Here is a 16,127-nt window from a genome sequence, read left to right as displayed (position 1 = left end):
GAACAGGTTGATATCCTCACAAAGCCCATTCACACAGAGATCCATCTGACATCCTCCGCTGAAAGTTTGATTGCACAGTCTCTTAGTTGTCTATTTAACCCTTTCTTTTTCTTTCTAGCTGCAAGGAAATTGGAGCTGTTTTGTGGCTGATTTTCCTCTGCTTTGCACCTGGTAAACGTCCATTTCCAGGGCACAATGTAGAAGAGAAAGGTGCAGAGACCCGTTATTCCAAGTCACCACACCTTTACATCACACATGCATTTTCGGGAGTGTATGAAGTACTAATGACGCAGGAGGGATGACAAAACTCCTCCTACATCATTTTCCTGGGTGTCCGCCTGGTGCAGGCCCAAATGGTAGTATGCCAAGTGATAGTGAGCCTTACGGGTTGCACCCAGTCCCTTCAGAGCACCTCAGGACAGGAAGCTCCTGTAGACCAGCAAGGAAGGGAGCAGGGCAGGAGACCATTTGGCAGCTGTCTTTGACAGCAGTTGGAAGAGTCTGAAGCTGGCAGCCATTAGCACTGAGAGGCCAGCAGCAATGGTCAGAGGGCAGAGGAAAATCTGGCTACATTTCATATTTGATTAGCTCTACTATTGTTATATTACGAAAAGTGGTGGTACAGTGGTATACAGTCAGGAAGGAGTGGCCCTGGGAGTCCTCAACATTCCTCAGACCTCATAAAATCTCATAGCATCAGGTCAAACATGGGCAAGGAAACCTTCTGCTGTTTACCACCTACCGCCCTCCCTCAGACAATGAATCAGTCCTCCTCCATGTTGAGCATCACTTGGAGGAAGCACTGAGGTTAGAAAGGGCGCAGAATATACTCTGGGTGGGGGACTTCAATGTCCATCACCAAGAGTGGCTCTGTAGCACCACTACTGACCGAGCTGGCCTAGTCCTGACTGGGCCTGCAGCAGGTGGTGAGCGAAACAAGAGGGAAAAACCTACTTAGCCTCATCCTCACCAATCTACCTGACGCAGATGCATCTGTCCATGACACTATTGGTAGTAGTGACCACCTCACAGTCCTTGTGGAGACAAAGTCCCGTCTTCACACTGAGGACACCATCCAATGTGTTGTGTGGCACTACCACTGTGCTAAATGGGATAGATTCAGAACAGATCTAGCAGCTCAAAACTGGGCATCCATGAGGCACTGTGGGCCATCAGCAGCAGCAGAATTTTATTCCAGCACAATCGGTAACCTCATGGCCTGGCATATTCCTCACTCTACCATTACCAACAAGCCAGGGGATCAACACTGGTTCAATGAGAAGTGTAGAAGAGCATGCCAGGAGCAGCACCAGGCGTACCGAAAAATGAGGTGCCAACCTGGTGAAGCTACAACTCATGACTACACGCATGCTAAACAGCAGAAGCAACATGCTATAGACAGAGCTAAGCGATTCCACAACCAACAGATCAGATCAAAGCTCTGCAGTTCTGCCACATCCAGTCGTGAATGGTGGTGGACAATTAAACAACTAACAGGAGGAGGAGGCTCCGTAAACATCCCCATCCTCAATGATGGTGGAGTCCAGCACGTGAGTGCAAAAGACAAGACTGAAGCATTTGCAATCATCTTCAGCCAGAAGTGCCGAGTAGATGATCCATCTCGGCCTCCTCCCGATATCCCCACCATCACAGAAGCCAGTCTTCGGCCAATTTGATTCTTCCTTCCTATGTGCAGCAGTTTACACCGGTCCGCATTAAATTCCGTCTACAATTTGTTGCCCACTTACATATTTTATCCAACTCAATCTATAATTCCTAAACTGTCACTTCTGATTCTACTGCCCTTTCTAGATTGGTAAGTCCTGTTAAGTAAGTAGCCTGCTTTCTGCACTTTATTCAAGAAACGGCTGAGTGCACTGTAGTGCTGAAGACTTGTGCTCCAGAACTAGCCGCGCCTCTAGCCAAGCTGTTCCAGTACAGCTACAACACTGGCATCTACCCGACAATGTGGAAAATTGCCCAGGTATATCCTGTCCGCAAAAAAAGGACAAATCCAATCCGGCCAATTACCGCCCCATCAGTCTACTCTCAATCATCAGCAAAGTGATGGAAGGTGTTGTCGACAGTGCTATCAAGCGGCACTTACTCACCAATAACCTGCTCACCGATGCTCAGTTTGGGTTCCACCAGGACCACTCAGCTCCAGACCACATATCAGCCTTGGTCCAAACATAGACATAAGAGCTGAATTCCAGAGGTGAGGTGAGAGTGACTGCCCTTTACATCAAGGCATCATTTGACCGAGTGGAATTCAAGTTAATGGGAATCGAGGGGAAAACTCTCCAGTGGCTGGAGTCATACTTAGCGCAAAGGAAAATGGTAGTGGTTGTTGGAGGCCAATCATCTCAGCCCCAGGACATTGCTGCAGGAGTTAGTCAGGGCAGTGTCCTAGGCCCAACCATCTCCAGCTGCTTCATCAATGGCCTTCCCTCCATCATAAGGTCAGAAATTGGAATGTTCACTGAAGATTGCACAGTGTTCAGTTCCATTTGCAACTCCTCAGATAATGAAGCAGTCCGTGCCTGCATGCAAGACCTGGACAACATCCAGGCTTGAGCTGATAAGTGGCAAGTAACATTCACGCCAGACAAGTGCCAGGCAATGACCATCTCCAACAAGAGAGAGTCTAACCACCTCCCCTTGACATTCAACTGCATTACCATCACTGAATCTCCCATCATCAACCCTGGGGGGTCACCACTGACCAGAAACTTAACTGGACTAGCCATATAAAAACTGTGGCTACAAGAGCAGGTCAGAGGCTGGGTATTCTGCGGCGCGTGATTCACCTCCTGACTCCCCAAAGCCTTTCCACCATCTACAAGGCACAAGTCAGGAGTGTGATGGAATACTCTCCACTTGCCTGGATGAGTGCAGCTCCAACAACACTCAAGAAGCTCGACACCATCCAAGATAAAGCAGCCCGCTTGATTGGCACCCCATCCACTACCCTAAACATTCACTCCCTTCACCACCGGTGCACCGTGGCTGCAGTGTGTACCATCCACAGGATGCACTGCAGCAACTCGCCAAGGCTTCTTCGACAGCACCTCCCAAACCCGCGACCTTTACCACCTAGAATGACAAGGGCAGAAGGCACATGGGAACACCACCACCTGCACGTTCCCCTCCAAGTCACACACCATCCCGACGTGAAAATATATCGCTGTTCCTTCATCGTCGCTGGGTCAAAATCCTGGAACTCCCTACCTAACAGCACAGTAGGAGAACCGTCACCACAGGGACTGCAGCGGTTCAAGGCGGCAGCTCACCACCACCTTCTCAAGGGCAATTAGGGATGGGCAATAAATGCTGGCCTTGCCAGCGACGCCCACATCCCATGAACGAATAAAAAAAAATTAATGTTTGTTTCAGCATAACAATGTACTAGCTGATAGGCTAAAATTGCCCCTATTGATTGTAGCGAAGTCTTGTTGCACATTTCTATTCACTTATTATTGCAGCAAGATTAGAATTACTTTGGACCTGGAGGCCATCTCTCAGAGTAATCTGTATTTCAAAAAAATGTGTTTTAAATGATAATTTTTTAAATTATACTGTTATGGGTTAACACGTGGTAGGAATACAGTATGGTATAATTACATCAAATTTATCTCCGCTATAATATTCTTTTACAGTGTGCAGTGGAATAAATCCTGATATCACTGCACTTCAAATCATGTGGTACAATGCCTCTTCTGTTCAAGTCAAGTTATTTGATTGTGTGAGCCAGCAGTGCATCACTGGTGCCATGGCACTTATTCCGAGCCCGCCAAGAAAAACCGGAAAGTCATAAAGAAGGGTAATTAACGTTAACTCTTTATATACCAACACAGCGGAGTGTGTTTCAAGGCAGCAACGTATCTCGGGACTGAAGCAACACTGATAACATCATAAACTACTTTCAGTTTATCTCAGCTCTTTTGTGTTGCTACTTTATAACACAATGCAAACTGCATCTTATTCATATTTAACATTACGTTATAGGGAGGATTTTCCTCCACCTGAAAATAGCCATTCACTGGGTGAAGAAGCGAGGAAATTGGGAGATGAAGGCTTCTCTCCAAATCCTCACCTCTCAGCTTGTCAGCAGAGATTTTCCTCCACCCCCATTGCTACCAATGCAGGTAACTGAAGGTGAGAGGACAGGACTTAGGACGTCCCTGCCTCTGCAACACTGATGGAGGAGGAGGCCGGAAGGAAGGAATGAGGTGGTGATGTGGGGTGGCAATGAAGGTAAGAAGCAAGCTGAATGATTTGCTGGATCAAAGGTAGAAGATCTCCTTCCTGCCTTCGTCCACTCCCGATCCTTCAAATTGCCCGTTCTTTTTCGGCTGGGCTCATTCAGAGCCAATTAAGAATTTCAAATCCAGCACCTTTAGGGGGTTCTGCCCCCTTTAAAACATCAGGTGATACGATACAAGGCTTTTCCCTCCTCCACGGCAGTGGACTCCTACTGAAGAGCGGAGATAATGCTGGCAGTCTGCCCTGTGTACTTAATTGATCCTGACGCAGAGTCGGGGTACGGGGTCATGAGGGGGTCGGAGCAGTGGGCAGAGGTTCACTTCGGGGGCAATTCCCCCCTTGAGTAAAATCCCCATCTATATGTGGAAAGATTAGCATAATTGAATTTCTTAATCTTATTTAAATGACATGGACCTTTTTTTTGTCAGTAAAGTCAGGATCAGCCACCCAAAGTTACTGAATGTGCTGTACTTGGGTGGGGAAACTACTGCACTACTCACTTGACCATGTTCCCTCAGTACCTCCAATATACGTTTTGATCTTTTTCAAGATTATTCATTCACCTATCATTTCTGGTAATTCTTCTGTAACAGAGTCACAAAATGCTAAATGGAAACCATCGACATGAACAGCACACCCACCTACCTTAATCACTGAAAGCTTACTAAATCTTAATGACTATTAACTCACATGTGGGAACACTTAGAAACAACAGGGTTGATAATACTGTTCCAAAGCTGTACGCACCTGTAGCACTAAGAGTTGAGTTTGTGTCAAAATGTGAGACCAGCTGATTTATCACAGCATTATTATCAGTGTGTGATGCGCTGGTAAAACGCTAGGATCAAGGGACAGGTTATTCTGACACTGGCAGCTCTTAAAAGACCTTAAAGTTGTACTGCTGCTGAAGGGGAGAAATGGCTGCAACAAGGTCAAGCAGTAGAACAGTGCCATTTCACGATGCCACTCCACAGGTCCTGCTCTAGGAGGTGTTGGCCAGAAGGCTCGTCCTTTTTGGTGGTGAGGGGCATCCTGCTCTGAAGAGCAGCACAACGGAGGTACAGAAAGGGTCAATACCATTTCAACTGTCCAGACTGCAGGAGCAGGTGCAGAAGAAATATACAAATGTCTGAAAGGTTGCCACAGTGAATATCTGGCCCCAGTGGGCCTTGTGCACCTCACAGTACCCTGTGTCACTCATTCCTACAGTGGCAAGCATCAGCACAGATACATCTACCCTGGGGGCAGTGGGTGTTGTTCAACTAAGCAGTCGTAGGAAGGAGCACCTGGTGATTCACTGAACATGAGTGAGCAGGTGTATGTGCAAGTAGAATTGGTGAAGCTGCAATCAGCTGACTGGAAGTCCAGTTTGATCACTTCTTGTGCTGCTGAGCCCAAAGGTTTCGACCTCACAGGGTCTGCCTACAAATGTCACTTGGTAACTTAGCATCAGCATTCATGCAGTTATTTGAGAGTGGCCCAAATAACCTGCACAATTTGGAGTCATTTATGGAGGAGTCCGCAACCAACATCTGTGCAGTGCTACATGACTGCTTGACTGAGCTAGAGTCCCAATGGGCAATGTGGCCAATCCAAACCAAAATTCAGTGGACGCTGGAATAGTTTGCTTTACAAATGCTCTAACTGGGGCTTGAGAGACCTCGGGCTCCAATCTACAGCAGAATATCTTGTCAGGATTCACCATATTGGGGTTTCAGATTGTGACAGCTATAATGCAAAGTTTCAACAACCTCAATGATGCCCAATGACCTGCTACCTTAAAATCTCTGGCCATGCTCAGGAAGTGCCCAGCAACAAGGGAATGGCAATGAACTGGTATGGATAATGTAAATTTCTCTCAGGATGATGCTACATCTGTAACATCCAATCTTCTCACTCAAACTGATGTCTCAGATCAGTTGCAGGGTCATTTAAATGACCCAACACAAGGAAGTAATGGACCATCTGTATCCCTTGAGGCAGACAACGATATCCAGCAATCATCCACCTCACTTCCTCCTCCCACTGGGGAAAGACATACAGAGAGCATACAATTAGAAAGTAGAAGATCCACACCATGCACTATCATGAAGGTAAAACAATCTGAACACACCTGTAGCACATACTTTGAGGTACAATAAAATTTGAATTAACTGGTACTCTAACATATTGTGACAGTTCATTTGTGGTGAGGTAGAATAATGTACTTGTGAAGAACTGCTGGTTGTTGATGGCTGGCAGTAATGGCGGCAGACTTTTTTTTCCCAACCGTTTACCCTCGGTGCAAGCAAATAGTCACAATCACATTTGCCCACCATGTTCTAATGTCACTTCATTCTCTTTTCCTTCATCAGCCTATCTGCTCTAATATTGAAAGCTGACATTGTTTCCTGCCTCAATCACTAACTCTGCAAATGAATTCCACAACTTCACGACTTTCTGCATAAAGATGTTTTTTCTGCTCTCTGTTCTAAATCCCTTACATTTAATCTTGTATCATGGCTCCTTGATCTAGGTACATCAACTACTGGAAACAGTCTGCTTCTATCTACCCTGTCCTATCCTTTCATAATTTTCAACACTTCTATCATATTGGCCTGTAATCTGCATTGTTTTAAGGAGGGAAGCCCCATATTTCAAGTCTTTCCTCGTAATTATATTAGCTCATACCTGGTAGCATCCTATTGAATCTGTGGTGTAGTCTCACTGAAACCCCATTACCTTTCCTACAGTGTGGAGTCCATTACTGCAAACAGTACTCTTAACTGAAGTCTTATTAAGGTTTTAGATAGACTCATCATTACCTTTTGGTCTTTATATTCAACATCTCCTGTGATAAAACCTACAATTTAATTAGCATTTTTACAGCCTTAACAACCTGAAGCACTGCCTTTAATGCCTTATGAACCTGTACCTCAAACTCCCTCTGTTCTTCCCCAGCACTGAGCCTACTCCCATTCAAAGAATAATTACTGCTGTTATTTTGTTTAACCAAAAATGTATCACCTCACACTTACTGATATTCACTTCCATCAGTCCATTTAGTCCAGTCCCCCATTTTATCAGTATTTCTTTGTGGCTTCCTTTAGTCTTGTAAAGAATTAACCAGACCTCCTATTTTGGTATCATCTGCAAATTTTGACACCACTGCCTCTAGGTCTCTATCCAATCATACCCAGCATTACATTACCAGCTCCAATATTGCACAAAAAAACCTACCAGGACTAACTTGCAACAGGTAAACCTCAAAACTGAATTAAACCTCTGTCACTATAAGTATAGTACTTTGGAGGCACTGTGGGGAGGAGAGTGGTTATTGGGAATAAATGAGCAAGTGATCTGGGTCTATAGTTCAAAGTGGGATATACCTGTACTGTCCGAGAGCTATTAAGCTCAATATTACTTGGCGGTAGTTTCCCACTGAACTATTTCTCACCATTATGTAGCTTATGTTTGTGTTTAGTGAGACCTGAAAAAACTTGCTACTAAACTGCTCTCAATTGCCCCTATTCATTAGATTTATAATAGTTTGCAATAATGCAAGCATTCATTTAAAGAATGCACTTTGGATGCATTTAAACTACAAGTTTACAAATTTGTAGTCTAGATCCAGAGCACTGAGACTGGAGCGTAGTGGAATGAGATTGTCTGAAGACAGTAGTCTCACACTGCTTTAATTTGAAACTGCGTAGAGTGTAAATCCAATGCAGCTTCAAACTGATTTACAAAGTGCTCACTGGACCTCCGGATACTTTTGAAACTTACCTCAATTTAAATGTTTAGAGGGAAGAGATTTTCCCCTCCTTACTTTCTAAATAATCAAATTTCTAACTGATGCGAGAATGTGTTGTACATGTAATTATTCAGGAATGTGCAGACTTGTCTCCCAATAAGAGTTCCAGCTAGGTGGAGCCGAGCAATGTTAACAGACTCTGCCTGGCTGGACCCTAAACTGCAGATTGATAGCTGAGTGCGACTGATTGTAAGTGCATCATTAAAGACTTTATTTAGAACCGTAGACATTTACAGCACTGAAGGAGGTTATCCAGCCCTTTCCGTGTTTACTTGCTCTTTACTAAAACATTCCAAAACTAATTCTACTGCCCTGCTCTCTCCTCAAAGCACTCTCTTTTCCATAAAAGATGCAATGGTTTCTGCCACAACAACACGCTGTGGTAAACCATTACATGCTCCGACAACCTAACGTGTAAAGAAATTTCTTCCAACCTCTCTCTTTAGCAACACTTTTAAATTGATGACCCTCCCTCGTTACTTACTCCCCAGCCAGAGGATAAAGAAAGAAATACTACCTTTCAGTACGTAGGTAATGATCTCTTGCTGAATCTGGTGTGGCTCAGTCCTTCTAATTCACTTGAAATAAGCTTCCATGCCTTCGTTAACTCAACTATTCCAATGACTTTCCTTGGTGGCCTCTCATCCTCCATCCTCCATAAACTCCGGATTATCCAAAACTCCACTCTCAGTATCCTATCCCATACCAAATCCTGTCTCCCCCTTGCTTGTTGACTCCTTGTCCCCAATGCTTTACATTTAGAGCTGTTGCCCTTGACTTTAAATCCCTCCATGGCCTCTTACCTCTCTACCTCTGTAATTTCTTCCAGTCCTACAACTCCGTCGATCTCTCTATGCCTCTGACTCCTGCCTCTTGTGAATTTCCCACTCCTTCACCCCACTATTGGCGGCTGTGCCTTTAACCAACTAGATCCCACTCTCTAGAATTCCCTCCATAAATCCCTCCATCTCTTTCTCCTTCATTAAAACGCTCCTTATAACCTACTTCTTTGACCAAGTTTTTGGTCACCTTTTGTAAACTCTATTTCTTTGGCTTAGCATCCATTTCTGTGAAGTGCCTTGAGATTGAGTTTTACTTTAAAAGGTGCTATATAAATGCAAGTTGTTGTGGTAGTAAAGAAAGACAGTAGAAGCAATGAAAGCAAAGCCTGAGTTTGTGCTGAGGAGATATCCTCGGATTTATTGGGTCTGATGCCATAGTCTGGAAATGGAGACTAGAACTAGGAGGTTATGGGGATAGAATGAAAGACGCCGATAGATTGAAGATGGAGATGATAGAATAAAGCACAGAAATTACAGGACATAATTGATAACAGTTAGAGCACATAGGAAAGCATTGAACAAGAGGTGACTCTCAGCCCATCAACTCCATTCCTTCCACAGCCTGTGTACAATCTAGCAGAGTCTACCCCGCTTATCCATAAGGAGAAAAGTCCTGCAAAATCTCTCCTTTACATCCAAAAAATAGTCATACAAAACCGCACTATATCTATGTACACTTACACCTCCATTAATCAGTCCTGGAGAGAAACAAAGCTTCGGAAAAGGAGCAGAGTTAGATTTTCTTTTAAATTAAAAGATGTACTTATTTTATGAAAGAAAGGGAAGTGGGAACCCAGGAACTAGATCTCTATGCTGGCATCAGTCCAGCTTGTTGACATCTAGTCAGAGACATTGTCTGTGAACAAATAGGCTGTTTCAAGAAAGGCAACAGGAGGCTGCAAACTGAATTGAAATCCTAATTAAAATTCAGTTGATGGAGCCCATAAGAAACTGTTTAGTACTTTTCCTGCATTACTAACATATTTACCACACTGAGACCCTCTGCACATTTAATTTTGCAGTCAGAAAACTGACAATTTTGCCTAATAGTAGTACAATTAAATATTTTGAGTATTACAGTGATGGACAATAAAATTCGTTAAGTTTTGCAGTTGCTTAAAATCAGAAAGGGGTGGAAATAGTTGTTCAATGATCTGTTTTGCTTTAACTTGTTATATTACTCTGAGCAAACATCACCACGTCAGACGCAGTTTATTCTTCTCATCAGCCTGGATTTACTTCACTGGTTTGAACGAGATAAAATTTGCTCTATAATTTCAAACAGATGGGATTTTTTTCTATACTCAGCCCTTCAATGGTCCACAGCACCAGACTAGTTATATTCTGGGTGAGCTTTCCATATCCCCGCATTGAGATGTACAATTCTATCTCTGATACTTAATGGAGGTCTTTTTTTTTGGTGGTGGGGGGGGGGTGGGGTGTTTCTTTTAATAAGTTTTTCTTTTATTGCAGAGATACAGACCGAGCACGCCAGGCAAAGGTGACGGGTCAGCGGGTCTTGAATGAATGAAACTGACACGATATTGACAAACGGGTCCCCGGGAAAAGTCACCCTGCGGTTTAAAGCCAACAGACCTCCAACTTTTAAACACAGTCACCCCACAACACAAAACATGTTTCAGACACGCCCCCCCCGCATAACTGCTTTAAAAGTGCATTTAAAAAAAAAATTAAAATTGCAACGCGAGCTTAATTTCAGAGACAACCAGAGATTGTAAACACATTCAAAATAAATAATTTCCACACAAAAAAAACCGCACCATTTGGAGGAATGCTCCATGCACTTTTAAAAAGACCTCTTATTTTTGTTCTCCCTTCGGTGCAGCTTTGATGGTGTCGGGCGCTGACCAGTGCCGTCCGATCTTTTGACAGATCGGGCAACTCTATGTTCGCCACCACTGAAAAAGCTGCATAACCTTCACCAAAAAGGGGCAGTCAGTCAGTGAAGGTTTATTAAACCTCGGGCCAGTGCCTTCTGCGATACGCCGCTCATAGAGGGAATAAAGTATCACTGGAATGGGCTAACCATCAAGAATGCTTATTTATTTTAACCATGTAAAAGGCACTCATTACAGACAAGAGTGGTAGAGTACATCTGCAGTGTCCGAAATACCGCCTCAATCCAATTTTTATCTGGATGTAGTATTCATTCAAAGCCTCAAAAAGTTAATTACATTTTATAGACGATGGATGGCACAATGTATCCCTCTCTATATATATGAATGTGATATATGTATTTAAAATAAGTAATCTTCCACATATATACATACACACACACAAATATATACACATTCACACACACAAATATATACACATTCACACACACAAATATATACACATTCACACACACAAGCGCTCAAGAAATAGAGATATACCAGGCAAGAGATTGACTCACCGGGGATGCTAAGTGTCAGCAGCAGGTATGGGAGGACTGGAGTGAGGTGGTGTGAAGACATGGTTTTCATTTGTTATTTGTTGTCCGGAGTTCACCCCAAACTAAAGAGATTCGGTCCGCACACAGATCCGAGGGTGGCTCAGTTGAATAGTCAAAACGCCGCTTTGAATTGTACTGAAAGTCCCGCCGAGCTGTACCCAGCTAGCAAGCCCGCATCAGTGAGAGAAGCAGGGGGGAGTCGAGAAAAAAATATTTGTTACTTTCTCTTCCTTCTGGTCCTTCACCTAGAATGAGCGGTGGTAACCTTTAGTCCGACGGTGTCTTGTCTAACTCGATCTGCTGCTGCTTCTGTTCAGTCTCCAGTCGGTGCGGTGCAGTAAAAAGCCCAAGTGAACTCGACCAAAACCGCAGCAGTTTCTCTTTTAAAAACAAAAGTTTCCAAGAAACCGGAAGGTTGGTTTGTCGCTGCTTTGTCTGGAAGTCCCCTTAGATCTGAGACAGTGAATCCAGGAGAGCTGGGTCCCGTGTGACTGCTTGCTCCGGGACTTGCTCCACTTATTCCTCTGTTCAGCTGTTTTGAGTTTGTGTGTGTGTGTGTGTGTCTCTCTCTCACTCTCTCTCTGTTGAGAGGCCTCTGCGTTCCCAAGCACATCAGCACTGGCTGAGGGTCAGTAGGTGGAGACTCTCTGCCTCTTCAGCACTGCATCAAAGGGATGGGTTTATGACGATCATTCTTGTGGCATGAAGGGGGGGGGGGGGTCGTTTTAAAATAAGTAATCTTCCACAAAGTCACTTCTCAATGAAACGTTCTTTTATTGTTTTCGAGATCCAAATCTTAACCTTTACGAATTAAAATCACAATTTTCCCCCAAATGTCCCCTTTAATCTCCGCTAAATTGGGTTTCTTCTCAAAGCAAGTTCTCCCCCTCTTTTTTGGTGACAATCACTGTCTTAAACCTGCTGCCTCCCTTTAATACATTCAGAATATCATCTCATTTCATCTCATATAAATAAGCATATTTATGTTTCATTATTATTTAAAAGGTAGATTACGTTATTTCAGTTCGATCCACCTTACAACCTGTATTACCAATACGAGCATAAAAGACTAGATGGCAGCAATGGGTTAGGATACTATTTCTGAGACTTGGGGTCAATTACAACCCAGATTGATGGGATTCAATACTAGTTATACTGTCACTTTCATGTTGATGCACACTTAAAACTGCTTGTCACTGATGCAAAATAGGAAATATAAGTCAGGAATCAGGTCCTGATCTGATTCCCGTCACACTGAAATTAGAAAATGAGAGACCCCTTTCTAGGAGGCAGTTTGATTTATAATCCACCCGAGTGACTGCAAAGCCCCATTTACAAAGTGCCCAAATGGTCCAATGTACAGCCCATTGCTGGCACGCACAAGCAGCCTGACAGATCTGACGGATGAAGAACTTGAAGTCACCAGTGGGAGACATCCTGCTGATAGCGCTTTTCTTTTGGAGGTGTACACTACTACCCCCACCCCCGACTGCACTGGAATCTTACTTACACGGCTGTGTTGCTTGCTATTGGAGGCAAGCTTGTAATGTATAAGACCATGAGATTTTGCATTAAATCACCTTGTCAGCTCCTCACTGACAATCTAACCTGACAGTACGGGTTTGACTGACAGTTGTCCGCCAAAACTGCCCTGAGTTCCCTCAGGTGGTTTCTCAAACACTGGATCACCTGAAGTGTCTGCATACATATTGTAATTTCCTCCAAAAAGTTGGAGGTTAAACATAAAATCAGTCTTCATGAAAAAGTCAACTGACAGGATCAATATTGGGAAATCAGCTGATTAGCCTGTCCTATTGCTGAGTGAGCCTGCACACCTACTTAACATTCCTGCTCTTGCTTTGCAGCAGTATGACAACTCCAATGTCAAAAATGCTTCCTCCCTCCCATGAGTTTTTTTTATCATTCTAAAATCATGATCCTGACAAGAGGTGGTAAAAATCTGTCATGGAAACCATTTTATGAGCATAAAAAATTTTGATACTGTGAGATTATGTCTGTGGATGATATGTTAAAGTGAGGCCCCATTCACCCTCTCAGGTGGATATAAAAGATCCCATGGCACTATTTTGAATAACAGCAGGGGAGTTCTCCCCGATGTTCTGACCACTATTTGTTCCTCAACCAATGTCACTAAAAACAGATTATCTGGTCATTATCTCATTGCCGTTTGTGAGACTTTGCTGTGAGCAAATTGGCTGCCATGTTTCCTACATTATAACAGTGATTACATTTCAAAAGTAAAACCCTTTGGGACATCCTATGGCCGTGGGAGGCACTGTATAAATGCAAGTTTTTCGTTCTTTCTTTCACCGATGTATTATTTACAGCCAGGTGCCCATATCCGCAAACATTTTAGCATACCTTCACGGAAGGTACTGGCAGACATGAGAGGGAAGATAGGAATACTATCCCTTCTGCCATATCCACTTCAGTAGCAATGTCTCAACCCAACCCCCAAATACAAGTTAGGGTAGCCCCTGAATTGCCCTAGCCCAACTATCTTTTCCCCTTACCATTGCTATTATTAAGAAAACAACTGTCTCAATTGTGTAACACCACTCTAATATATACCACAAAATTACATCCCCGATTAACTCACTATTATTATAAGATGTTGTTTTCCTTTGAAACACTCAATCAATCATTTCAAGGTTTATCTCACAGATAAGGATAATTATTATGGGATACATAAGAATTGAAATTCCTCTCGTTGATAATTTTACTGAAAAACTATTGCTTAACAAAAATATCAACAGGAGGAATCTCACTCCATAGGAGATGCAGAATGAGAGGACAGGAGCATACTTAGATTATTAAATAATGAGAAGAACCTAGTAATTCATGAGTGACAATAGTGATGTATGAAAGCCTTTCTCATCAGTATCATAGTCATACAAAGCATTTATTGTTAAAGCGGATGTGTCTTGCACTGAATTGTTACATAAACCTAAAATGATATAAAGGGCATTAACTATATACTTATACATCTACTCCAGTGATTTCACAAATGTGAAATAATGGGCTTTAGATAGCACTCTCCATTATTGATGTTGGTGGGATGAAAGTTCATGATGTCACACCAGGGGGAGCTGTACACAAAATGTCTGCTCCTAGCCTACTTCAAACTAACAATTTTAAAATGGTCACATAAGTTGATTGAAAGACAGTAAAAGTATGGGTATCTCTATTTATGCCATGTAGAATTATGTGACAATTTAACAGAATATGCATATATCCTTTTAAAGGTGCATCATTCTGGTTTGGGAAAATTTTCGAGCAGCCTTTATTCTGGGCCAGTATGCTAAAAAAAAAATTCCAAGCAACCATGTTATATGCTGAGGAAAGTTTATGCTGTAGCAGATGTGGTATCTATAATCGCGAATGCTATTAATATTATATTTGCCGCACCACAAACTATTCAGATGCATTTCTCATGGTAAAATTAAACTTCAGAAGCGCGTTAGGCAGTAGAGGTGATTGATGAGCAAATGACATCATTGTTCAACATTCACGTAGCATACACTTTATTTTATGAGGACGACAAAAAAAAACATTCTTATATTTAAGAACATCAATTTAGAAAAATATTTTTAAGGCACTGAAGTTGTGTGAATAAGGGGTATATTGGTATCAGATGTTGTCGACAGTGTGATCCACATTTGCTTATTCGATGCTAGGTCTCAGTTGTAACAAGTGATCATGTGGACAAGATACAGAAAGGCAGATCAAAATGTATGAGAGAATTGAAAAATGTTTCATGGCACTAATGTGGAAGGAATGGATTGGAGTGGAATCTATCATTCCAGTGTGTTCAGTCTTTTTTTCTTTCCTAATTGCGCCCCCCCCCCCCCAACGTAAAATGTCTCCTAGCAACATAGAGTATTGAAAAAAAAGACTTGCATTTCTAGAGCGCCTTTCATGACCTCAGGACATCCCAAAGCGGTTTACAGCCAATTAACTGTTGACCCAGAAGTCAGGTGGGAGTCCTGCTTCCAGGCCACTGTTGCTTGGAGGCTTGTGTGAGCAATCTGGTGTTGACTTTTCCTCTAGTTTTTCCTCCTTCAAACGTTAAGGGACACAAGTTAAAAATTGGGAAGCTAGGAGAAGAAAAGGATCAGACAGAAACATTTTGCACAAAGGGTGATAGAATTGTGAAACAAGTTCCCAGGAAAGGACACTGAAGTGAACAGAGGCAACTATGTTTCTGGAGAGAGGAGAGCAGGGATTTAGTAAGTAAGTGGGACTGAGATCAATCAGAAAGGGACAGACTTGTTGAAACACATTGTTGGAACAACATCTATATAGAATCTTACAGCACAGAAGGAGGCTATTCAGCTCATTGTGCCTGTGAAGGCTCTTTGAAAGAGCTATCCAATTAGTCCCACTCCCCTGCTCTTTCCCCAAAGCCCTGCAAATTTTTCCCCTTCAAGTATTTATCCAGTTCTCTTTTGAAAGTTACTATTGATTGAATCTGCTTCCATTACTTATTCAGGTGGTGCATTCCAGATCATAATAACTCACTGCATTAAAAATAATTCTCCTCATCTCACCTCATGCTCTTTTGCCAATTACCTTAAATCGGTGTTCTCTGGTTACCGCCCCTCCTGCCAATGCAAACAGATTCTCCTTATTTACTATATCAAAACCCTTCATGGTTTTGAATGCCTCAATTAAATCTCCCCTTAACCTTCTCTGCCCTAAGGAGAACAACCCCAGCTTCTCCAGTTTCTCCACATAACTGAAGTCCCTC

General features: G+C 42.9%; 1 protein-coding gene across 1 annotated transcript in view; it reads right to left on the bottom strand.

Annotated features, from left to right (window-relative positions):
- The window catches only part of LOC137306013 (protein APCDD1-like), a 34,902-nt gene extending 22,974 nt beyond the window's left edge, over positions 1–11,928 (bottom strand). The window contains exon 1 of the mRNA XM_067975027.1: positions 11,318–11,928. Within this exon, the coding sequence (XP_067831128.1) occupies positions 11,318–11,387 (70 nt within the window). The 5' untranslated portion in view covers positions 11,388–11,928. The remainder of the gene's footprint in view (positions 1–11,317) is intronic.
- Positions 11,929–16,127: the final 4,199 nt, after the last annotated feature.

Source organism: Heptranchias perlo, chromosome 3, assembly GCF_035084215.1.
Source record: "Heptranchias perlo isolate sHepPer1 chromosome 3, sHepPer1.hap1, whole genome shotgun sequence".
NCBI lineage: Eukaryota > Metazoa > Chordata > Chondrichthyes > Hexanchiformes > Hexanchidae > Heptranchias > Heptranchias perlo.
The sequence above is the reverse complement of the archived record's forward strand: the minus strand, read 5'-3'. Positions and strand labels throughout refer to the sequence as shown.